The 25,000-nt window shown below is 35.8% G+C and overlaps 1 protein-coding gene across 22 annotated transcripts in view; it reads right to left on the bottom strand.

Moving 5' to 3' along the window:
• Positions 1 to 25,000, bottom strand: part of LOC102219551 (poly [ADP-ribose] polymerase 4) — a 52,335-nt gene that overhangs the window by 12,242 nt on the left and 15,093 nt on the right. For 4 of the 22 annotated variants that reach the window (XM_023336341.1, XM_023336331.1, XM_023336330.1 and 1 more), the window contains exons 24-66: positions 23,905 to 24,092; positions 23,721 to 23,820; positions 22,908 to 23,075; positions 22,677 to 22,757; positions 22,516 to 22,596; positions 22,347 to 22,442; positions 22,167 to 22,277; positions 21,640 to 21,660; positions 21,434 to 21,457; positions 20,404 to 20,442; positions 20,136 to 20,153; positions 19,412 to 19,435; positions 18,687 to 18,719; positions 18,420 to 18,437; positions 16,944 to 16,967; positions 16,207 to 16,248; positions 15,616 to 15,639; positions 14,872 to 14,895; positions 14,474 to 14,497; positions 13,703 to 13,741; positions 13,114 to 13,137; positions 12,084 to 12,107; positions 11,373 to 11,396; positions 10,975 to 10,998; positions 10,491 to 10,508; positions 9,717 to 9,749; positions 9,340 to 9,363; positions 8,946 to 8,969; positions 8,379 to 8,402; positions 7,318 to 7,335; positions 6,770 to 6,787; positions 6,015 to 6,032; positions 5,353 to 5,376; positions 4,954 to 4,977; positions 4,532 to 4,579; positions 3,892 to 3,915; positions 3,494 to 3,517; positions 2,717 to 2,740; positions 2,295 to 2,342; positions 1,748 to 1,765; positions 1,090 to 1,113; positions 685 to 708; positions 281 to 301 (exon numbers count right to left, since the gene is read on the bottom strand). In XM_023336341.1, coding sequence (XP_023192109.1) covers positions 281 to 301; positions 685 to 708; positions 1,090 to 1,113; positions 1,748 to 1,765; positions 2,295 to 2,342; positions 2,717 to 2,740; positions 3,494 to 3,517; positions 3,892 to 3,915; positions 4,532 to 4,579; positions 4,954 to 4,977; positions 5,353 to 5,376; positions 6,015 to 6,032; positions 6,770 to 6,787; positions 7,318 to 7,335; positions 8,379 to 8,402; positions 8,946 to 8,969; positions 9,340 to 9,363; positions 9,717 to 9,749; positions 10,491 to 10,508; positions 10,975 to 10,998; positions 11,373 to 11,396; positions 12,084 to 12,107; positions 13,114 to 13,137; positions 13,703 to 13,741; positions 14,474 to 14,497; positions 14,872 to 14,895; positions 15,616 to 15,639; positions 16,207 to 16,248; positions 16,944 to 16,967; positions 18,420 to 18,437; positions 18,687 to 18,719; positions 19,412 to 19,435; positions 20,136 to 20,153; positions 20,404 to 20,442; positions 21,434 to 21,457; positions 21,640 to 21,660; positions 22,167 to 22,277; positions 22,347 to 22,442; positions 22,516 to 22,596; positions 22,677 to 22,757; positions 22,908 to 23,075; positions 23,721 to 23,820; positions 23,905 to 24,092 — 1,755 coding nt within the window. The remainder of the gene's footprint in view (positions 1 to 280; positions 302 to 684; positions 709 to 1,089; positions 1,114 to 1,747; positions 1,766 to 2,294; positions 2,343 to 2,716; positions 2,741 to 3,493; positions 3,518 to 3,891; positions 3,916 to 4,531; positions 4,580 to 4,953; positions 4,978 to 5,352; positions 5,377 to 6,014; positions 6,033 to 6,769; positions 6,788 to 7,317; positions 7,336 to 8,378; positions 8,403 to 8,945; positions 8,970 to 9,339; positions 9,364 to 9,716; positions 9,750 to 10,490; positions 10,509 to 10,974; positions 10,999 to 11,372; positions 11,397 to 12,083; positions 12,108 to 13,113; positions 13,138 to 13,702; positions 13,742 to 14,473; positions 14,498 to 14,871; positions 14,896 to 15,615; positions 15,640 to 16,206; positions 16,249 to 16,943; positions 16,968 to 18,419; positions 18,438 to 18,686; positions 18,720 to 19,411; positions 19,436 to 20,135; positions 20,154 to 20,403; positions 20,443 to 21,433; positions 21,458 to 21,639; positions 21,661 to 22,166; positions 22,278 to 22,346; positions 22,443 to 22,515; positions 22,597 to 22,676; positions 22,758 to 22,907; positions 23,076 to 23,720; positions 23,821 to 23,904; positions 24,093 to 25,000) is intronic. The other 18 variants (XM_023336349.1, XM_023336342.1, XM_023336351.1 and 15 more) reach the window with 15 other exon arrangements.

Below are 25,000 nucleotides of genomic sequence, written 5' to 3' on the forward strand. Positions count from 1 at the left end.
TTGACTGTCCTTAGACCTGCATTAACTGGATTGCCGATGTTACAGTTATCTAAGCAGGCCTGGTTTTGGATCCCACAGAGGAAATGCAACCAACTAGTTGGAAAGATGAAGTAAAAGTCCTAGAAAAACTGTAAAGGGTCATAATTGAAGCCTTTTAGATACTCCATGAGTACTGGTTCTTGTTAAGCATTATCACTAAATAAGACCCAGATGTAAAGTGAAAGTCATATAAATAAAAACATCAGAGCCAGAAACTAGATCTGTGTGTGAAGGTTCTTACATCGTCGATATCTGTAGATGCCTGTAAAAGAAACACAAACAGAAAGCAGGGACAGAAAGTGAGTTAAAATAATAAATGGTATGATCAGCCCCTGTTCACTTATATTGATTTATAAAACCTGATCAGTGCTGATCAGGTTTTATTAGTTTAAGTCATTGTTTATCTAAAAAGCAAATAAATAAATAAATGAATAAATAATCAATACCTAGCTGCCACTTAGAGAAAATACATAATAATGACACCATAAAAACCCTGTAAGGACAGTTATAGGTACCAGTATAACTGTACTGGTACGCTTTTGTGCTTCTCCATAAAATCTTTGAATCATCTGTAAATATCCTGTAGTAAAAACATCAATAAAAACATCAGAGCCAGAAACTAGATCTGTGTGTGAAGGTTCTTACATCGTCCTCGCTCTCTTCAGATGTCTGTAAAAAAAACAAGCAGAAATCAGAGACAGAAAGTGAGTTAAAATACTAAATGGTATGATCAGCCCCTGTTCACTTATATTGATTTATAAAACCTGATCAGTGCTGATCAGGTTTTATTAGTTTAAGTCATTGTTTATCTAAAAAGCAAATAAATAAATAAATGAATAAATAATCAATACCTAGCTGCCACTTAGAGAAAATACATAATAATGACACCATAAAAACCCTGTAAGGACAGTTATAGGTACCAGTATAACTGTACTGGTACGCTTTTGTGCTTCTCCATAAAATCTTTGAATCATCTGTAAATATCCTGTAGTAAAAACATCAATAAAAACATCAGAGCCAGAAACTAGATCTGTATGTGAAGGTTCTTACATCGTCCTCGCTCTCTTCAGATGTCTGTAAAAAAAACAAGCAGAAATCAGAGACAGAAAGTGAGTTAAAATACTAAATGGTATGATCAGCACCTGGCTTATTTAGTTGAAGTCATCTAGAGAAAATACATAATAATGACACCATAAAAACCCTGGAAGGACAGTTATAGGAACCAGTATAACTGTACTGGTACACTTTTGTGCTTCTCCATAAAATCTTTTTTGGCGGTTATATAATTTTATTAATTTTCATTTCTGGGATTGGAGCTCCCTTCTCTGTGGAGGAGAGAGGAAAGGAGCCATGATTGCCACAGTTCATTTAACATCCATCAATCCCATCTGATGTCAAGGCTCCATTGGTTTGACTGTCCTTAGACCTGCATTAACTGGATTGCCGATGCTAAAGCATCAAACCTGTTTAGATAACCTAGTTATCCCACAGATAAAATGCATACGACAAATGGGAAAGATGAAGTAAAAGTCCCAGAAAAAACTGTAAGGGGTAAAAGTTGAAGCCTTTATAGATACTCATGAGTACTGGTTTTTGTTAAGCATTATCACTAAATAAGACCCAGATGAAACTCTGACCATGCTGTAAAGTGAAAGCCATATTCAATAAAAAGTCATGTCAATAAATGTGTGAAGGTTTGTACTTCTACCTGGAGTTTCCAAGAACTCTGTAAAAGAAACATAAACAGACAGAGGGGACAGAAAGTGAGTTAAAATAGTAAATAGTATGATCAGCACCTGATCACTTATATTGATTAATAAAACCTGATCAGTGCTGATCAGGTTTTATTAGTTGAAGTCATTCTTTATCTAAAATGTCAAAAATAAATAAATAATCAGGAGAGAGGAAAGGAGTCATGATAGCAACAGTTCATTTAACATCCATCAATCCCATCTGATGTCAAGGCTCCATTGGTTTGACTGTCCTTAGACCTGCATTAACTGGATTGCCGATGTTACAGTTATCTAAGAAGGCCTGGTTTTGGATCCCACAGAGGAAATGCAACCAACAAGTTGGAAAGATGAAGTAAAAGTCCCAGAAAAAACTGTAATAAAAAGTAATTGAATAATAATAATTGAAGCCTTTATAGATACTCCATGAGTACTGGTTCTTGTTAAGCATTATCACTAAATAAGACTCAGATGAAACTCTGACCATGCTGTAAAGTGAAAGCCATATTAAATAAAAAGTCATACCGATAAATGTGTGAAGGTTTGTACTTCTTCCAGGAGTTCCCTAGATCTCTGTAAAAGAAACACAAACAGAAAGCAGGGACAGAAAGTGAGTTAAAATAGTAAATAGTATGATCAGCACCTGATCACTTATATTGATTAATAAAACCTGATCAGTGCTGATCAGGTTTTATTAGTTGAAGTCATTGTTTATCTAAAATGTCAAAAATAAATAAATAATCAATACCTAGCTGCTACTTAGAGAAAATACATAATAATGACACCATAAAAACCCTGTAAGGACAGTTATAGGTACCAGTATAACTGTACTGGTACACTTTTGTGCTTCTCCATAAAATCTTTGAATCATCTGTAAATATCCTGTAGTGAAAACATCAATAAAAACATCAGAGCCAGAAACTAGATCTGTGTGTGAAGGTTCTTACTTCGTCATTTATCTCTTCAGATTTCTGTAAAAGAAACAAGCAGAAAGCAAGAAAGTGAATTAGAAAGGAATGATCTACACTTGATCACTTATTGCTTAAAGTTTATTAGTTGTACTTCATATTAAAATGCCAGAAATTAAAATTAATTTTAATTTCAGGACTACAATAAAAAACAATAAAAAAATTGCTTAATGTCAGTTTCCTTGATTTCATGTGTCTTTCCAAATCAAGTCCAATTGACTGAATTTAAGTTGATTATGTAAGTTTTAAAGAGTAACTGCTGTAACTTTTGGGAGTCATAGTATCAGAATAACTGTACTGGTACCCTTTTGTGCTTCTCCATGAAATCTTTTTTGGCGGTTATGAGTTATAATTTTATTAATTTTTATTTCTGGGATTGGAGCTCCCTTCTCTGTGGAGGAGAGAGGAAAGGAGTCATGATTACCACAGATCATTTAACATCCATCAATCCCATCTGATGTCAAGGCTCCATTGGTTTGACTGTCCTTAGACCTGCATTAACTGGATTGCCGATGTTACAGTTATCTAAGCAGGCCTGGTTTTGGACCCCACAGAGGAAATGCAACCAACTAGTTGGAAAGATGAAGTAAAAGTCCCAGAAAAACTGTAAAGGGTCATAAGTGAAGCCTTATAGATACTCCATGAGTACTGGTTCTTGTTAAGCATTATCACTAAATAAGACCCAGATGTAAAGTGAAAGTCATATCAATAAAAACATCAGAGCCAGAAACTAGATCTGTGTCTGAAGGTTCTTACATCAACATCCATCTCTTCAGATGACTGTAAAAGAAACAAGCAGAAAGCAGGAAAGTGAATTAGAAAGGAATGATCTACACTTGATCACTTATGTTTTTAAAGTTGTATTAATTGAAATCACTGTTCAAGTAAAATACTAAGGATTCATTCCTTCTGGCTGTAACTCTTCCTTAACTTTAATAGAATAAATAATCAATACCTAGCTGCCACTTAGAGAAAATACATAATAATGACACCATAAAAACCCTGTAAGGACAGTTATAGGTACCAGTATAACTGTACTGGTGCCCTTTTGTGCTTCTCCATAAAATCTTTGAATCATCTGTAAATATCCTGTAGTAAAAACATCAATAAAAACATCAGAGCCAGAAACTAGATCTGTGTGTGAAGGTTCTTACATCGTCCTCGCTCTCTTCAGATGTCTGTAAAAAAAACAAGCAGAAATCAGAGACAGAAAGTGAGTTAAAATACTAAATGGTATGATCAGCACCTGGCTTATTTAGTTGAAGTCATCTAGAGAAAATACATAATAATGACACCATAAAAACCCTGGAAGGACAGTTATAGGAACCAGTATAACTGTACTGGTACACTTTTGTGCTTCTCCATAAAATCTTTTTTGGCGGTTATATAATTTTATTAATTTTCATTTCTGGGATTGGAGCTCCCTTCTCTGTGGAGGAGAGAGGAAAGGAGCCATGATTGCCACAGTTCATTTAACATCCATCAATCCCATCTGATGTCAAGGCTCCATTGGTTTGACTGTCCTTAGACCTGCATTAACTGGATTGCCGATGTTACAGTTATCTAAGCAGGCCTGGTTTTGGATCCCACAGAGGAAATGCAACCAACAAGTTGGAAAGATGAAGTAAAAGTCCCAGAAAAAACTGTAATAATAATTAATTGAATAATAATAATTGAAGCCTTTATAGATACTCCATGAGTACTGGTTCTTGTTAAGCATTATCACTAAATAAGACTCAGATGAAACTCTGACCATGCTGTAAAGTGAAAGCCATATTCAATAAAAAGTCATACCGATAAATGTGTGAAGGTTTGTACTTCTTCCCGGAGTTCCCTAGATCTCTGTAAAAGAAACACAAACAGAAAGCAGGGACAGAAAGTGAGTTAAAATAGTAAATAGTATGATCAGCACCTGATCACTTATATTGATTAATAAAACCTGATCAATGCTGATCAGGTTTTATTAGTTGAAGTCATTGTTTATCTAAAATGTCAAAAATAAATAAATAATCAATACCTAGCTGCTACTTAGAGAAAATACATAATAATGACACCATAAAAACCCTGTAAGGACAGTTATAGGTACCAGTATAACTGTACTGGTACACTTTTGAGCTTCTCCATAAAATCTTTGAATCATCTGTAAATATCCTGTAGTGAAAACATCAATAAAAACATCAGAGCAAGAAACTAGATCTGTGTCTGAAGGTTCTTACTTCGTCATTTATCTCTTCAGATTTCTGTAAAAGAAACAAGCAGAAAGCAGGAAAGTGAATTAGAAAGTAAGGATCTACACTTGATCACATATGTTGCTTAAAGTTGTATTAATTGAAATCACCGTTCAAGTAAAATACTAAGGATTCATTCCTTCTGGCTGTAACTCTTCCTTAACTTTAATAGAATAAATAATCAATACCTAGCTGCCACTTAGAGAAAATACATAATAATGATACCATAAAAACCCTGTAAGGACAGTTATAGGTACCAGTATAACTGTACTGGTACACTTTTGTGCTTCTCCATAAAATCTTTGAATCATCTGTAAATATCCTGTAGTAAAAACATCAATAAAAACATCAGAGCCAGAAACTAGATCTGTATGTGAAGGTTCTTACATCGTCCTCGCTCTCTTCAGATGTCTGTAAAAAAAAACAAGCAGAAATCAGAGACAGAAAGTGAATTAAAATACTAAATGGTATGATCAGCACCTGGCTTATTTAGTTGAAGTCATCTAGAGAAAATACATAATAATTACACCATAAAAACCCTATAAGGACAGTTATAGATACCAGTATAACTGTACTGGTACACTTTTGTGCTTCTCCATAAAATCTTTTTTGGCGGTTATATAATTTTATTAATTTTCATTTCTGGGATTGGAGCTCCCTTCTCTGTGGAGGAGAGAGGAAAGGAGCCATGATAGCAACAGTTCATTTAACATCCATCAATCCCATCTGATGTCAAGGCTCCATTGGTTTGACTGTCCTTAGACCTGCATTAACTGGATCGTTGAAGCTAAAGCATCAAACCTGTTTAGATAACCTAGTTGTCCCACAGAGGAAATGCATCCAACTAATGGGAAAGATGAAGTAAAAGTCCCAGAAAAAACTGCAAGGGGTCAAAGTTGAAGCCTTTATAGATATTCCATGAGTACTGGGTTTTGTTAAGCATTATCACTAAATAAGACCCAGATGAAACTCTGACCATGCTGTAAAGTGAAAGCCATATTAAATAAAAAGTCATATCAATAAATGTGTGTGAAGGTTTGTATTTCTACCTGGAGTTTCCTCAATCTCTGTAAAAGAAACACAAACAGAAAGCAGGGACAGAAAGTGAGTTAAAATAGTAAATAGTATTATCAGCACCTGATCACTTATATTGATTAATAAAACCTGATCAGTGCTGATCAGGTTTTATTAGTTGAAGTCATTGTTTATCTAAAATGTCAAAAATAAATAAATAATCAATACCTAGCTGCTACTTAGAGAAAATACATAATAATGACAGCATAAAAACCCTGTAAGGACAGTTATAGGTACCAGTATAACTGTACTGGTACACTTTTGTGCTTCTCCATAAAATCTTTTTTGGTGGTTATAAGTTATAATTTTATTAATTTTCATTTCTGGGATTGGAGCTCCTTTCTCTGTGGAGGAGAGAGGAAAGGAGTCATGATAGCAACAGTTCATTTAACATCCATCAATCCCATCTGATGTCAAGGCTCCATTGGTTTGACTGTCCTTAGACCTGCATTAACTGGATTGTTGAAGCTAAAGCATCAAACCTGTTTAGATAACCTAGTTATCCCACAGAGGAAATGCATCCAGCTAATGGGAAAGGTGAAGTAAAAGTCCCAGAAAAAACTGCAAGGGGTCATAGTTGAAGCCTTTATAGATACTGCATGAGTACTGGGTTTTGTTAAGCATTATCACTAAATAAGACCCAGATGAAACTCTGACCATGCTGTACAGTGAAAGCCATATTAAATAAAAAGTCATATCAATAAATGTGTGTGAAGGTTTGTACTTCTACCTGGAGTTTCCTCAATCTCTGTAAAAGAAACACAAACAGAAAGCAGGGACAGAAAGTGAGTTAAAATAGTAAATAGTATTATCAGCACCTGATCACTTATATTGATTAATAAAACCTGATCAGTGCTGATCAGGTTTTATTAGTTGAAGTCATTCTTTATCTAAAATGTCAAAAATAAATAAATAATCAGGAGAGAGGAAAGGAGTCATGATAGCAACAGTTCATTTAACATCCATCAATCCCATCTGATGTCAAGGCTCCATTGGTTTGACTGTCCTTAGACCTGCATTAACTGGATCGCCGATGTTACAGTTATCCAAGCAGGCCTGGTTTTGGATCCCACAGAGGAAATGCATCCAACTAATGGGAAAGGTGAAGTAAAAATCCCAGAAAAAACTGTAAGGGGTCATAATTGAAGCCTTTTAGATACTCCATGAGTACTGGTTCTTGTTAAGCATTATCACTAAATAAGACCCAGATGTAAAGTGAAAGTCATATCAATAAAAACATCAGAACCAGATACTAGATCTGTGTGTGAAGGTTCTTACTTTGCGCTCACTCTCTTCCTTTAAAAGAAACAAGCAGAAAGCAAGAAAATGAATTAGAAAGGAATGATCTACACTTGATCACTTATGTTGTTTAAAGTTTTATTAATTGAAATCACTGTTCAAGTAAAATACCAAACATTACAATCCCTTTCTGCCAGATGTAAATCTGTCTTAAAATTTGTTTTAAAAAAATGCGGTAACATTTGCTGTATGATCTTGATTTAGCAGCTTGTCTCTGAAAAACGGGCAGCAATAAAGAAGAGAGAAACGGTGAAGCTGTGATCAGCTTCTGTCTGAGCTGCAGTTTGTGCAAAAGTGAAAGACCAAATTACATAACATTAGTTTGGTGTAATGTGAAATACATTTTTCATTTAGATTTAAAAATAAAAAAGTTCAGGTGTGGGAATTTGTTTACATTTTTTGACTCCATTATCTGAATCCAGAATGTTGCAGATTAAAAAAAAATAAAGTGCCACAATGTAATTATATTCATATGTATGTAATACCTAGCTGCTACTTAGAGAAAATACATAATAATGACACCATAAAAACCCTGTAAGGACAGTTATAGGAACCAGTATAACTGTACTGGTACACATTTGTGCTTCTCCATGAAATCTTTTTTGAAGGTTTTAAGTTATAATTTTATTCATTTTCATTTCTGGGATTGGAGCTCCCTTCTCTGTGGAGGAGAGAGGAAAGGAGTCATGATAGCAACAGTTCATTTAACATCCATCAATCCCATCTGATGTCAAGGCTCCATTGGTTTGACTGTCCTTAGACCTGCATTAACTGGATTGTTGAAGCTAAAGCATCAAACCTGTTTAGATAACCTAGTTATCCCACAGAGGAAATGCATCCAACTAATGGGAAAGGTGAAGTAAAAGTCCCAGAAAAAACTGCAAGGGGTCAAAGTTGAAGCCTTTATAGATACTCCATGAGTACTGGGTTTTGTTGAGATTATCACTAAATAAGACCCAGATGAAACTCTGACCATGCTGTACAGTGAAAGCCATATTAAATAAAAAGTCATATCAATAAATGTGTGTGAAGGTTTGTACTTCTTCCTGGAGTTTCCTAGATCTCTGTAAAAGAAACACAAACAGAAGGCAGGGACAGAAAGTGAGATATAATAGTAAATAGTATGATCAACACCTGATCACTTATATTGATTAATAAAACCTGATTAATGCTGATCAGGTTAAATTAGTTGAAGTCTTTATTTATCTAAAATGCCAAAAATAAATATATAATCAGGAGAGAGGAAAGGAGTCATGATTGTCACAGTTCATTTAACATCCATCAATCCCATCTGATGTCAAGGCTCCATTGGTTTGACTGTCCTTAGACCTGCATTAACTGGATCGTTGAAGCTAAAGCATCAAACCTGTTTAGATAACCTAGTTATCCCACAGAGGAAATGCATCCAGCTAATGGGAAAGTTGAAGTAAAAGTCCCAGAAAAAACTGCAAGGGGTCAAAGTTGAAGCCTTTGTAGATACTCCATGAGTACTGGTTTTTGTTGAGATTATCACTAAATAAGACCCAGATGAAACTCTGACCATGCTGTACAGTGAAAGCCATATTAAATAAAAAGTCATATCAATAAATGTGTGTGAAGGTTTGTACTTCTTCCAGGAGTTTCCTCAATCTCTGTAAAAGAAACATAAACAGACAGAGGGGACAAAAAGTGAGTTAAAATAATAAATGGTATGATCAGCACCTGATCACTTATATTGATTGATAAAATCTGATCAATGCTGATCAGGTATTATTAGTTGAAGTCATTGTTTATCTAAAATGTCAAAAATAAATAATCAATACCTAGCTGCTACTTAGAAAAAATACATAATAATGTCACCATAACAACCCTGTAAGGACAGTTATAGGTACCAGTATAACTGTACTGGTACACTTTTGTGCTTCTCCATAAAATCTTTGAATCATCTGTAAATATCCTGTAGTGAAAACATCAATAAAAACATCAGAGCAAGAAACTAGATCTGTGTGTGAAGGTTCTTACTTCGTCATCTCTCTCTGTAGATTTCTGTAAAAGAAACAAGCAGAAAGCAGGAAAGTGAATTAGAAAGGAATGATCTACACTTGATCACTTATGTTTTTAAAGTTTTATTAATTGAAATCACTGTTCAAGTAAAATACTAAGGATTCATTCCTTCTGGCTGTAACTCTTCCTTAACTTTAATAGAATAAATAATCAATACCTAGCTGCCACTTAGAGAAAATACATAATAATGACACCATAAAAACCCTGTAAGGACAGTTATAGGTACCAGTATTACTGTACTGGTACGCTTTTGTGCTTCTCCATAAAATCTTTGAATCATCTGTAAATATCCTGTAGTTGACACCATAAAACGTGTGGTGAAAACTCCATGTTACCTCATGACATGATATCTGCCATGGACAGATCCCCTGTAACAGAGAAACATAACAATCAAGTTGCAGCATTTTTATCCATCATTCCTTCAATGTGAAAAACAGATAAACCAGAAAGATCCAAAGATATTGAGAAATGTTGCAGGCAGAAATGTTTCTGTATCTTTTCCAGAGTTGTGCCTCAAGACAATCCTGTCTCTGAGGTCAGCAGACGGTTCCCTGGATTTCATGGTTGGTTTTTGACATTAAATAGACAAACATCTTTATAATTAATGTCCAATCAGCTGAAATTAGATTGTTTATGTAAGTTTTGAGAAGTAACTGTTGTGACTATTGGCAGGTATGAGTTATAATATATTCATTTTCATTTCTGGGATTGGAGCTCCCTTCTCTGTGGAGGAGAGAGGAAAGGAGCCATGATTACCACAGTTCATTTAACATCCATCAATCCCATCTGATGTCAAGGCTCCATTGGTTTGACTGTCCTTAGACCTGCATTAACTGGATTGTTGAAGCTAAAGCATCAAACCTGTTTAGATAACCTACTTATCCCACAGAGGAAATGCATCCAACAAATGGGAAAGATTAAGTAAAAGTCCCAGAAAAAATTGTAAGGGGTCAAAGTTGAAGCCTTTATAGATACTCCATGAGTACTGGTTCTTGTTAAGCATTATCACTAAATAAGACCCAGATGAAACTCTGACCATGCTGTAAAGTGAAAGCCATATTAAATAAAAAGTCATATCAATAAATGTGTGTGAAGGTTTGTACTTCTACCTGGAGTTTCCTAGATCTCTGTAAAAGAAACACAAGCAGAAAGTGAGTTAATTTCACCTGATCAGTGCTGATCAGGTTTTATAAGTTGAAGTTATTCTTTATCTAAAATGGAATAAAAGGAAAGGAGTCATGATTGCCACAGTTCATTTAACATCCATCAATCCCATCTGATGTCAAGGCTCCATTGGTTTGACTGTCCTTAGACCTGCATTAACTGGATCGTTGAAGCTAAAGCACCAAACCTGTTTAGATAACCTAGTTATCCCACAGAGGAAATGCATCCAACTAATGGGAAAGATGAAGTAAAAGTCCCAGAAAAAACTGCAAGGGGTCAAAGTTGAAGCCTTTATAGATAATGCATGAGTACTGGGTTTTGTTAAGCATTATCACTAAATAAGACCCAGATGAAACTCTGACCATGCTGTACAGTGAAAGCCATATTAAATAAAAAGTCATATCAATAAATGTGTGTGAAGGTTTGTACTTCTTCCCGGAGTTTCCTAGCTCTCTGTAAAAGAAACACAAACAGAAAGCAGGGACAGAAAGTGAGTTAAAATAGTAAATAGTATGATCAGCACCTGATCACTTATATTGATTAATAAAACCTGATCAGTGCTGATCAGGTTTTATTAGTTGAAGTCATTCTTTATCTAAAATGTCAAAAATAAATAAATAATCAATACCTAGCTGCTACTTAGAGAAAATACATAATAATGACACCATAAAAACCCTGTAAGGACAGTTATAGGTACCAGTATAACTGTACTGGTACGCTTTAGTGCTTCTCCATAAAATCTTTGAATCATCTGTAAATATCCTGTAGTGAAAACATCAATAAAAACATCAGAACCAGATACTAGATCTGTGTGTGAAGGTTCTTACTTTGCGCCTGCTCTCTTCAGGTGCCTTTAAAAGAAACAAGCAGAAAGCAGGAAAGTGAATTAGAAAGGAATGATCTACACTTGATCACTTATGTTGTTTAAAGTTTTATTAATTGAAATCACTGTTCAAGTAAAATACCAAACATTACAATCCCTTTCTGCCAGGTGTAAATCTGTCTTAAAATTTGTTTTAAAAAAATGCGGTAACATTTGGTGCATGATCTTGATTTAGCAGCTTGTCTCTGAAAAACGGGCAGCAATAAAGAAGAGAGAAACAGTGAAGCTGTGATCAGCTTCTGTCTGAGCTGCAGTTTGTGCAAAAGTGAAAGACCAAATTACATAACATTAGTTTGGTGTAATGTGAAATACATTTTTCATTTAGATTTAAAAATAAAAAAGTTCAGGTGTGGGAATTTGTTTACATTTTTTGACTCCATTATCTGAATCCAGAATGTTGCAGATTAAAAAAAAATAAAGTGCCACAATGTAATTATATTCATATGTATGTAATACCTAGCTGCAACTTAGAGAAAATACATAATAATGACACCATAAAAACCCTGTAAGGACAGTTATAGGAACCAGTATAACTGTACTGGTACACTTTTGTGCTTCTCCATAAAATCTTTGAATCATCTGTAAATATCCTGTAGTGAAAACATCAGTAAAAACATCAGAGCAAGAAACTAGATCTGTGTGTGAAGGTTCTTACTTCGTCATCTCTCTCTGTAGATTTCTGTAAAGAAACAAGCAGAAAGCAGGAAAGTGAATTAGAAAGGAATGATCTACACTTGATCACTTATGTTGTTTAAAGTTTTATTAATTGAAATCACTGTTCAAGTAAAATACCAAACATTACAATCCCTTTCTGCCAGGTGTAAATCTGTCTTAAAATTTGTCATTACCAAATTACATAATAGTTTGATGTAATGAGAATTTTATTTTTCATTTAGATTTAAAAATAAAATAAAGTTCAGGGGTGGGAATTTGTTTACATTTTTTGACATTTTTCATAGATTTGTATTCTTTGGAAGTGAAATATTCCAGAAAGAAACGTAAGGGTCATATAGGCAAAACCTGCCAATTAGCGATTCAAAGGTGCTGATAATGTTGCAAAGAGATTAAGAGCTCCATGTTGGAATGAGTGGATCATAGGACTTTATTGGTGATAAACCAATAAATCAGAAACAGTCCTTTCATCTCAACGGTGAGTAAAAACAGAAATCTGCATCAGTGAAATGAATTTTAAGTCACACCTCTTCCTAAGGTTTGGAGTGACTCTACATAGGTTTCAAAGAGTAACTGCTATGACGTTCGGGGGTTATTGGTTATCATTTTATTCATTTTCATTTCTGGGATTGGAGCTCCCTTCTCTGTGGAGGAGAGAGGAAAGGAGTCATGATAGCAACAGTTCATTTAACATCCATCAATCCCATCTGATGTCAAGGCTCCATTGGTTTGACTGTCCTTAGACCTGCATTAACTGGATCGTTGAAGCTAAAGCATCAAACCTGTTTAGATAACCTAGTTATCCCACAGAGGAAATGCATCCAACTAATGGGAAAGATGAAGTAAAAGTCCCAGAAAAACTGTAAGGGGTAATAGTTGAAGACTTTACAGATACTCCATGAGTACTGGTTTTTGTTAAGTATCAAAATTAAATAAGACCCAGATGTAAAGTGAAAGTCATATCAATAAAAACATCAGAGCCAGAAACTAGATCTGTGTGTGAAGGTTCTTACTTCGTCATTTAACTCTTCAGATTTCTGTAAAGAAACAAGCAGAAAGCAGGAAAGTGAATTAGAAAGGAATGATCTACACTTGATCACTTATGTTGTTTAAAGTTTTATTAATTGAAATCACTGTTCAAGTAAAATACTAAGGATTCATTCTTTCTGGCTGTAACTCTTCCTTAACTTTAATAGAATAAATAATCAATACCTAGCTGCCACTTAGAGAAAATACATAATAATGTCACCATAAAAACCCTGTAAGGACAGTTATAGGTACCAGTATAACTGTACTGGTACATTTTTGTGCCTCTCCATAAAATCTTTGAATCATCTGTAAATATCCCGCAGCCAGCCTACAATTACTTGTCATTTACACAAAGGTGATTCTAGATGTAAGTAATATGTATGTACTTGTCTAGTTTCCAATATTTTCACATCGGTACCCTGAGAGTACGTCACAAGTGAACCACAGATAGTGTGTAAACAACAAACTGTTGGTTTGCTGCATGTGCCCTGAAAGGAGTTGAGAAATACGGATCTAAAGTAACAAACTGTAAAGACGCAGCTAAAAAAACAAGCGGTAAAAACTACTTGTTACCTCACAATGTGGTTCAATGTAACATACACCAAGGTTCCTCTGTAACAGAGAAACATAACAATCAAGTTGCAGTATTTTTATCCATCATTCCTTCAATGTCAAAAACAGATAAACCAGAAAGATCCAAAGATATTGAGAAATGTTGCAGGCAGAAATGTTTCTGTATCTTTTCCAGAGTTGTGTCTCAAGACAATCCTGTCTCTGAGGTCAGCAGACGGTTCCCTGGATTTCATGGTTGGTTTTTGACATTAAATAGACAAACGTCTTTATAATTAAAGTCCAATCAGCAGAAATTAGATTGTTTATGTAAGTTTTGGAGAGTAACTGCTGTGACTATTGGCAGGTATGAGTTATAATATATTCATTTTCATTTCTGGGATTGGAGCTCCCTTCTCTGTGGAGGGGAGAGGAAAGGAGCCATGATTACCACAGTTCATTTAACATCCATCAATCCCATCTGATGTCAAGGCTCCATTGGTTTGACTGTCCTTAGACCTGCATTAACTGGATTGCCGATGTTACAGTTATCTAAGCAGGCCTGGTTTTGGACCCCACAGAGGAAATGCAACCAACTAGTTGGAAAGGTGAAGTAAAAGTCCCAGAAAAAACTGTAAGGGGTCAAAGTTGAAGCCTTTATAGATACTCCATGAGTACTGGTTCTTGTTGAGCATTATCACTAAATAAGACCCAGATGAAACTCTGACCATGCTGTACAGTGAAAGCCATATTCAATAAAAAGTCATATCAATAAATGTGTGTGAAGGTTTGTACTTCTTCCAGGAGTTTCCTAAGTCTCTGTAAAAGAAACACAAACAGAAAGCAGGGACAGAAAGTGAGTTAGAATAATAAATGGTATGATCAGCACCTGATCACTTATATTGATTAATAAAACCTGATCAGTGCTGATCAGGTTTTATTAGTTGATGTCATTCTTTATCTAAAATGCCAAAAATGAATAAATAATCAATACCTAACTGCTACTTAGAGAAAATACATAATAATGACACCATAAAAACCCTGTAAGGACAGTTATAGGTACCAGTATAACTGTACTGGTACCCTTTTGTGCTTCTCCATAAAATCTTTGAATCATCTGTAAATATCCTGTTGTGAAAACATCAATAAAAACATCAGAGCCAGAAACTAGATCTGTGTGTGAAGGTTCTTACTTCGCGCTTGCTCTCTTCAGGTGCCTTTAAAAGAAACAAGCAGAAAGCAAGAAAGTGAATTAGAAAGTAAGGATCTACACTTGATCACTTATGTTTTTAAAGTTTTATTAATTGAAATCACTGTTCAAGTAAAATACTAAGGATTCATTCCTTCTGGCTGTAACTCTTCCTTAACTTTAATAGAATAAATAATCAATACCTAGCTGCCACTTAGAGAAAATACATAATAATGACATCATAAAAACCCTGTAAGGACAGTTATAGGAACCAGTATAACTGTACTGGTACGCTTTAGTGCTTCTCCATGAAATCTTTTTTGAAGGTTATAAGTTATAATTTTATTCATTTTCATTTCTGGGATTGGAGCTCCCTTCTCTGTGGAGGAGAGAGGAAAGGAGTCATGATAGCAACAGTTCATTTAACATCCATCAATCCCATCTGATGTCAAGGCTCCATTGGTTTGACTGTCCTTAGACCTGCATTAACTGGATCGTTGAAGCTAAAGCATCAAACCTGTTTAGATAACCTAGTTATCCCACAGAGGAAATGCATCCAACTAATGGGAAAGGTGAAGTAAAAGTCCCAGAAAAACTGTAAGGGGTAATAGTTGAAGACTTTACAGATACTCCATGAGTACTGGGTTTTGTTAAGTATCAAAATTAAATAAGACCCAGATGTAAAGTGAAAGTCATATCAATAAAAACATTAGAGCCAGAAACTAGATCTGTGTCTGAAGGTTCTTACTTCGTCATTTAACTCTTCAGATTTCTGTAAAAGAAACAAGCAGAAAGCAAGAAAGTGAATTAGAAAGGAATGATCTACACTTGATCACTTATGTTGTTTAAAGTTTTATTAATTGAAATTACTGTTCAAGTAAAATACTAAGGATTAATTCCTTCTGGCTGTAACTCTTCCTTAACTTTAATAGAATAAATAATCAATACCTAGCTGCCACTTAGAGAAAATACATAATAATGACATCATAAAAACCCTGTAAGGACAGTTATAGGTACCAGTATAACTGTACTGGTGCCCTTTTGTGCTTCTCCATGAAATCTTTGAATCATCTGTAAATATCCAGCAGCCAGCCTACAATTACTTGTCATTTACACAAAGGTGATTCTAGATGTAAGTAATATGTATGTACTTGTCTAGTTTCCAATATTTTCACATCGGTACCCTGAGAGTACGTCACAAGTGAACCACAGATAGTGTGTAAACAACAAACTGTTGGTTTGCTGCATGAGCCCTGAAAGGAGTTGAGAAATACGGATCTAAAGTAGTAAACTGTAAAGATGCAGCTAAAAAAAACAAGCGGTGAAAACTACTTGTTACCTTAGGAGGTAATCTGTTGTACAAATCTTCACCATAGTCCCTCTGTAAAAGAGAAACATAATCAAGTTGCAGTATTTTTTTCATCAATGTGAAAAACAGATAAACCAGAAAGATCCAAAGATATTGAGAAATGTTGCAGGCAGAAATGTTTCTGTATCTTTTCCAGAGTTGTGTCTCAAGACAATCCTGTCTCTGAGGTCAGCAGACGGTTCCCTGGATTTCATGGTTGGTTTTTGACATTAAATAGACAAACGTCTTTATAATTAAAGTCCAATCAGCTGAAATTAGATTGTTTATGTAAGTTTTGGAGAGTAACTGCTGTGACTATTGGCAGTTATGAGTTATAATATATTCATTTTCATTTCTGGGATTGGAGCTCCCTTCTCTGTGGAGGAGAGAGGAAAGGAGTCATGATAGCAACAGTTCATTTAACATCCATCAATCCCATCTGATGTCAAGGCTCCATTAGTTTGACTGTCCTTAGACCTGCATTAACTGGATTGCCGATGTTACAGTTATCTAAGCAGGCCTGGTTTTGGATCCCACAGAGGAAATGCAACCAACTAGTTGGAAAGATGAAGTAAAAGTCCCAGAAAAAACTGTAAGGGGTCATAGATACTCCATGAGTACTGGTTCTTGTTAAGTATCACCATTAAATAAAACCCAGATGTAAAGTGAAAGTCATATAAATAGAAACATCAGAGCCAGAAACTAGATCTGTGTGTGAAGGTTCTTACCCCGCACAAGCTCATATCAGGTGCCTGTAAGAGAAACAAGCAGAAAGCAGGAAAGTGAATTAGAAAGGAATGATTTATATTTGATCACTTATGTTGCTTAAAGTTTTATTAATTGAAATCACTGTTCAAGTAAAATACCAAACATTACAATCCATTTCTCCCAGGTGTAAATCTGTCTTAAAATTTGTTTTAAAAAAATGCCCTTTTGTGCTTCTCCATAAAATCTCTGAATCATCTGTAAATATCCTGTAGTCAGCCTACAATTACCTGTCTGTCATTTCCATAAAAGACCAAATTACATAACAATAGTTTGGTGTAATGTGAATCTCATTTTTCATTTAGATTTAAAAATAAAACAAAGTTGGGGCGTGCCGTGGTGGCGTAGCAGTTAGCGCGACCCGTATTTGGAGGCCTTGAGTCCTCGACGCGGCCGACGTGGGTTCGACTCCCGGACCCGACAACATTTGCCGCATGTCTTCCCCTCTCTCCTTCCCCGTTTCCTGTCAGCCCACTGTCATATAAGGTACACTAGAGCCCACAAAAGACCCCCTGGAGGGGTAAAAAAATAAAAAAATAAATAAAACAAAGTTTAGGCGTGAGTAACTGTTTACACTTTTTGACATTTTTCTTAGTTTTGTTTTCCTTGGATCGCTAATTCTAAAGCACCAAACCTATTTATGTTAACAGGCCTGATTTTGGATCCCACAGAGAAAATGCAGTCAACTAACGAGAAAAGTTAAGTGAAATATTCCAGAAAAAACCGTAAGGGTCACATAGGCAAAATCTGCCACTTAGCGATTCTTATGCATCTCTGGAAAACATTAAGAGATCACTGCAAAATGATCAGTTAGCTTGATTTTACTTTTTATAGGTATATGTTTAAGTAAAATGAACATTGTTCTTTTATTCTATGAACTACTGACGGCATGAATCTGAAATTCAAAGCAAAAGTTTAGTATTTATTTGCAGAAAATGGTCAAAATAAGAAAAAAATGCAAAGAAAACATGTTCATATACATTTAGAAACAACAATACTGATGTTTTTACTCAGGAAGAGTTCAGAAATCAATATTTGGTGGAATAACCAGGAGGTTTTCAATGGGGTTCAGTGAAATGGTCTCATTTTTTCCAGAGCTGTAGGTACCCGATAACTACTGGTTCTTGTTAGGTATTAAAACATTGATCAAGGGATGTGCTGTGGTGGCGCAGGGGTTAAGCACAACCCACATAAGGAGGCCTTAGTCCTCATTGCGGCTGTCGCAGGTTCGATTCCCGGCCTGGCGACCTTTGCCGCATGTCTTCCCCCTTCTCTCATTACCCACTTTCCTGTCAAGTAACTATCAAATAAAGGCCACTAGAGCCAATTAAACCTTTAAAAAAAAAAACATTGATCAAATTGTAAAGTGAAACTCATATCATTTAAAAACATCTTAGCCATATGATACAAATACTATTTTTGTGTGTAAAGGGTCTTACATAGAGGTCGTCATATATCTGTAAAAGAAACAAAGTGAAAGCAGAAAAGTGAATTAGAATGGCATGATCTGCGCTTGATCACTTATGTTATTTTTTAAAGTTTATTAGCTAAAATTACTGTAATGTAAAATGAAAAACATTAAGATACATTTCTTCTAGCTGTAACTCTCAACATTTTTTGGGAAAATGTGTCATAAATAAGGGCCTAAAGTAACAAATTGCAAAGGAGTAGCTAAAAAAACGTTGGTGGTGGAAACTCTTTGTTACCTCAACAGTGGAGCAAAGTTCTGCGGACAGCATCTGTAACAGAAACATAACATTCAAGTTCCAGTCATTTTTATCCATCATTTCGTTGATTTAAATAAAATATGAGGTAAACCAGAAAAAGTCAAAGGTGCTGATAATGTTGCAAAGAGATTAAGAACTCCATAACACCTGTTTTAAAGTCCCTCCACTGGCTCCTTGTAGCTCAAATAATAGACTTTAAAATGCTGTTGTTAGTTTATAAATCACTGAACGGCTTAGCACCACAATACATTAAAAATCTGCTTTTATTGTATCAAACTTCCAGACCTCTCAGGTCTTCCGGTTCTGGTCTGTTCTGCATCCCCAGAACCAGAACCAAACGAGGAGAAGCAGCTTTCAGCATCTATGCACCACAAATTTGGAACAAACTTCCAGAAAACTGTAAAACAGCTGAAACACTGACTTCTTTTAAATCTCAACTAAAAACCCACCGGTTTAGAATTGTATTTGAAATGTAATCAATTACAAATTTATTGATGTAACTTGACTTAATGCTGTGTTTTGATTATTGATTCTATGTTGCATTGTGTTTCTGTGTTTGTAATGATGTCAAGCACTTTGAAATGCCTTGCTGCTGAAATGTGCTATACAAATAAAATTTGATTGATTGATAAATATCCTGTAGTGAAAACATCGATAAAAAAACATCAGAGTCAGAAACTAGATCTGTGTGTGAAGGTTCTTACATCGCACAAGCTCATATCAGGTGCCTGTAAAGAAACAAGCAGAAAGAAGGAAAGCGAATTAGAAAGGACTGATCTACACTTGATCACTTATGTTGCTTAAAGTTTTATTAATTGAAATCACTGTTCAAGTAAAATACCAAACATTACAATCCCTTTCTGCCAGATGTAAATCTGTCTTAAAATTTGTTATTACCTGTCATTTCCACAAAAGACCAAATTACATAATAGTTTGGTGTAATGAGAATGTTATTTTTCATTTACATTTAAAAATAAAATAAAGTTCAGGGGTGGGTATTTGTTTACATTTTTTGACATTTTTCATAGATTTGTATTCTTTGGAAGTGAAATATTCCAGAAAAAGCCGTAAGGGTCACATGGGAAAAACCTGCCAATTAGCAATTCTTATACATCTCTGGAAAACATTAAGAGATCACTGCAAAATGATCAGACGCAAAGAAAACATGTTCATATACATTTAGAAACAACAATACTGATGTTTTAACTCAGGAAAAGTTCACAAATCAATATTTGGTGGAATAACCAGGAGGTTTTCAATGGGGTTCAGTGAAATGGTCTCATTTTTTCCAGAGCTGTAGGTACCCGATAACTACTGGTTCTTGTTAGGTATTAAAACATTGATCAAATTGTAAAGTGAAACTCATATCAATTAAAAACATCTTAGCCATATGATACAAATACTATTTTTGTGTGTTAATGGTCGTACATCGTGGTAGCCATAAATCTGTAAAAGAAACAAAGTGAAAGCAGAAAAGTGAATTAGAATGGCATGATCTGCGCTTGATCACTTATGTTATTTTTTAAAGTTTATTAGCTAAAATTACTGTAATGTAAAATGAATAACATTAAAATACATTTCTTCTAGCTGTAACTCTCAACATTTTTTGGGAAAATGTGTCATAAATAAGGGCCTAAAGTAACAAACTGCAAAAGAGTAGCTAAAAAGAACATTGGTGGTGGAAACTCTTTGTTACCTCATGATGAGCAAGCAGGACATTATCATCATACATCATCTGTAACAGAAACATAACATTCAAGTTCCAGTCATTTTTATCCATCATTTCATTGAATTAAATAAAATATGAGGTAAACCAGAAAAGTCAAAGGTGCTGATAATGTTGCAAAAAGATTAAGAGCTCCATGTTGGAATGAGTGGATCATAGGACTTTATTGGTGATAAACCAATAAATCAGAAACCAGTCCTTTCCTCTCAACGGTGAGTAAAAACAGAAATCTGCATCAGTGAACTGAATTTTAAGCCACACCTCTTCCTAAAGTTTGGAGTGACTCTACATAGGTTTCAAAGAGTAACTGCTATGACGTTCGGGAGTTATTGGTTATAATTTTATTAATTTTCATTTCTGGGATTGGAGCTCCTCTAAATACAGTTTTGATCGAAGTTCTGCCGGAGATGAGAGTTAAAGCTCCGTCTCACAGGGGATTCCGCCAGACGTTCCCAGCAGACCCTCACAACACGTTTGGGCCTGCCAGGTCTGACTGGCTTCCTCCCCCAAAGCCGGAGTCAACTCGCCACCAGGTAGTGGTCAGTGGACAGCTCCGCACCTCTCTTCACCCGAGTGTCCAAGACATGCGGCCGCAGATCCGATGAAACGATGACAAAGTCGATCATCGAACCGCGGCCTAGGGTGTCCTGGTGCCAAGTGCACATATGAACATGGTGTTCGTTATGGACAATCCGTGACGAGCACAGAAGTCCAACAACAGAACACCGCTCAAGTTCAGATCAGGGGGCCGTTCCTCCCAACAACACCCCTCCACGTCTCACTGTCATTACCCACGTGAGCGTTGAAGTCCCCCAGCAGAACAAGGGAGTCCCCAGGAGGAGCACTCTCCAGTACCCCCTCTAAGGACTCCAAGAAGGGTGGGTAATCTGAACTGTCGTTCGGCCCGTAAGCACAAATGACAGTCAGGACCCGTCCCCCCACCCGTAGGCGGAGGGAGGCTACCCTCTAGAATACTAGATTTACGTGTAAAGGTTCGTACGTCGCGATCGCTTTCTTCAGATAACTGTAAAAGAAACAGAAGCAGGAACAGAAAGTTCATTAGAAAGGTATGATCTGCATCTGATCACTTCAGTTGCTTCAAATTTATTGGTAGAAATCACTCTTCATCTAAAATACCAAACAGTAAGATATATTTATTCCAGCTGTAACTCTTACTTAACATTTAAGTTAAAAAATAATCAATACCTCTGCATCACAAACCACAACCTGAAAAGAAGAGAGCAGATAGAAGAAAATCAGTTACAAGGACAATAATTAACTATTTCTCACAAATATTATCTGGTTCCTGCCACAAACCTGAGGTTAGGGTATTATGAAAAGAAGAATTAACCATTACTTTAAAATCCTTGAACCTTCCAATAATCTCCTCAGATTTCAAAGCTTTTAAATTTGTATTTTACTGTAGCAAAGACAATCAAAAATCTTAAAGAGCTGACCTAAATCTGATCATGTTTCCTTTAGCAATAAATTGCCAAGTGTCCAGAAACATTTCTCCAGTTTGGCTATAGCTGCACTGAAAACATGGGGCGTCTCACGGATCAACTCTTGGACCCTTTGCTTTTTATTCCCACCAGCAGATCAAATGTACACTGAGTTAAGTTAAAATGGAGGCTGGTGCAGCTGTAAAACAAGTATTTTAAAAATAACCACACAGATTAAACCTCAGAGCAATGTATTCATATTTTTGATCATTTTAACAGAAATATTTTCACTTTTTCTTTGTCCTCAGGAAGACTCCAGTTGATGTATGGCAAGAAGTCCACATCCTCCTCTGCGACCAGCTTTGGGATGTCTGTGACGCCATCATCTGCCTTCTCAGAATCCTAAAACAGGAAAAATTACTTTGGTTTGATTCATAAACAACTCTGAACATGGCATGAAAACAAACAGACCCTCTCTTCGATGGCCACGAAGCTGGTGAACTGAGACAGTATGGAGAACTCTTTGCTCAGATCAATGATGAAGGACTTCAGCTCTGCTTTTTTACCCTGAAAACACAAAAACAGGAGTTTCAACAAAGTTTAGCTCTGATTTGAGGTCAAAGGTGACACGCATGCTGACCTCGTGTTCAGCTTCGGTGATATCAAGGTTTCCATCCTCGTAGTCTCTGATCAGGGCTCTTGCTGTGAGCTTATGAAGAAACTAAAACAACAAATCAGTAGCTGAGGTTGAATGTTTTTCATATTTCAATGTGTTTATACAGATAATAAACAGAGCCTTACCGTTCCTCTGGTCTTCTGCAGCTCTGTTGTTGACACCATGGTTTGAAGCTCCTGACCACGCAAATCTCCAAGAAGAGTCGCCTGCATGAAAAATCACCAATCTGATTCATTTTTTCTTTAATCGTTAGTTGCAGTCAGTTCATGATCAACTCAACTCTCCTTTGTAATTTCTCTGATCATTGATCAGCCTGGCCCAGCAGGTAAAGCAGAGAAGAAGAACCGGTTGAATACCTGAGTGCAGTGGGGCACAAAGCCGTAAACCAGCGTGTGGCAGTCATTGAACAGAGCGTTCAGCTGCTTCGGGGCTTGAACCGGAGGAGCTCTGGGGTTGAACTGCTGCCACTTCACAGAGACGGAGCTGCAGCCGGGAGACGACATGCGCTTCACCTGGCGCTCCACCTGCAGCCACATGTTCAGGTATCAGAACGTCTCCAGTTCAACTGATAAACACTCAAATTAATCTTCATGATGAATGTTTTCCACGCAAAATGCAACATGTGGAGAACTCTACGGATGAATTACACTCACTTTTATTTTGGGTCATATAAAGATCATGAATGTTGTCAAGGGCCAGTTGTGTATTGATAAAACCCATTCAGTTGTTAAAATATTGATAAATAGCCGTCTGTAAATTCCACAGATACTTCATTTTATTGATCAGTTCATCCAGAATCTCGTGATTGTTTCTGTGATTTTTTGCAATCAAAATCATTGATTTTGTGTTGATTTATAATGTATGACATTAAAAGTGACATTATGTGACTCGCCGTATTGACCATGGTCTATAATTTCAGTGAGGCAGAAGTGTGGTCAAATTAAGAAATACTGCCACCTGCAGGTGAGAGTTTACATCACCCAACATTTTTCACCAGTCCTGCAGAGAATTTTTAATAAACTTATAATCAGTGGCAACATGGGCAACCACCCAGGGCGGTATCTTAAGGGGGTCCTCAACTGCCCACAGTCACACTGTGATTACGACTCAAACTTTTGCCCAACAGAAAAGTTGGATGCGAGTTTGTCATGTGAATTAGAAAGTCTCACCTTCTCAGCCCAGGTGTACTTCGCTTTAGAGTCAAAAAACTCATAAGCTCCGCCCCCTGCCTGAGCCAGGGCTCTCAACATGTGGCGATTGGCTGTGGAGCTGAAATGACAAACACAGCCACTTCATCTAGTTTGAACAGAAACTAAACATGAAAAAGAAGCGAGGGATGAAGACCTTCCTCACCTGAAGCCGCAGGTGAAGAGGCGACTGTGCTGGACGTTATCTCTGAGCAGCTGCAGCGTGGCCGCCGCGTTCTGGATGTGGCCGTCCGACAGCAGCAGCAGGTTTCGCACGCCGTCGGACGGCGGCAGCAGACTGAGCGCCCGGAGAGGCCGCCACAGCTCAGTGCTGCCCCCTACTGAGGAGCAGCTCTAACAGCAGACAGAAGAGAATTACTGGTAAAGTTTGGAAATATATTTTAATTCCAAGTAGAACTACAACTAATTATTATCTTAGTAATCATTTTTTATTCTTTTACATTAATCATTTATTTCATTTAACCACTTTAGTTTCTTTATACAATATTGGAAATACAATAAAAGTTGGAAATAAAGAAATAATTAAATTCTTTTTTTAAATAAAAAACCAAACATTTTATTGCCTAAAATGCGATAACACAGCATTTCTTAAGTGTACGTTTGGTTATTTATAGCAAAGAATATATTTTTGTTTAATTACTACCATTAATATGTTTCTCTTTCAGCAAATTGTCTTTTTTACAGTTTGTGTACTCTAGTTTATGATTAAACAATGACTGAAATTAGTTAACAATTATTTCAATAATCGATTAATCACGATCAATACAATTAGTCGTTCAGCTTCAATTCCAAAACCAGAAATTATAAGTAAAAGGAAAAAAATAATAAAATAAAAACACATTCCCATATTCAGACTGAACAATTCTTGTTTTAGGTCAGTTAGGTTCACCAAAATTATTAATATTTATGAATATCCCTCCATTTAACTCAAATATTTTGAACTTTGAACTTGCAAAGCCATGACATCATCATCTAAATGCTCAAGTTTTAGATTTTTAAAATAATTTACAAACCAAATAATCTGAAAATAATAATACAAAGTAACCTAAAATATAAATATTTGTGTCTGATTTAATGACGGGCTATAAAATTTTGATTTTTAAGCAATTCATATAAATATTTGGTTTCAACGTTAGTTTGAAATATAGCTAATCATTGCAAATAAAACCAGTGCATTTTTTAAAAAAGAAATAAAGATGCTTAAAATAAAACACCTTTAAAAATAAGGCATGAATTTGTAC

This window comes from Xiphophorus maculatus, chromosome 7 (genome assembly GCF_002775205.1).
Source record: "Xiphophorus maculatus strain JP 163 A chromosome 7, X_maculatus-5.0-male, whole genome shotgun sequence".
Classification (NCBI taxonomy): Eukaryota; Metazoa; Chordata; class Actinopteri; order Cyprinodontiformes; family Poeciliidae; genus Xiphophorus; species Xiphophorus maculatus.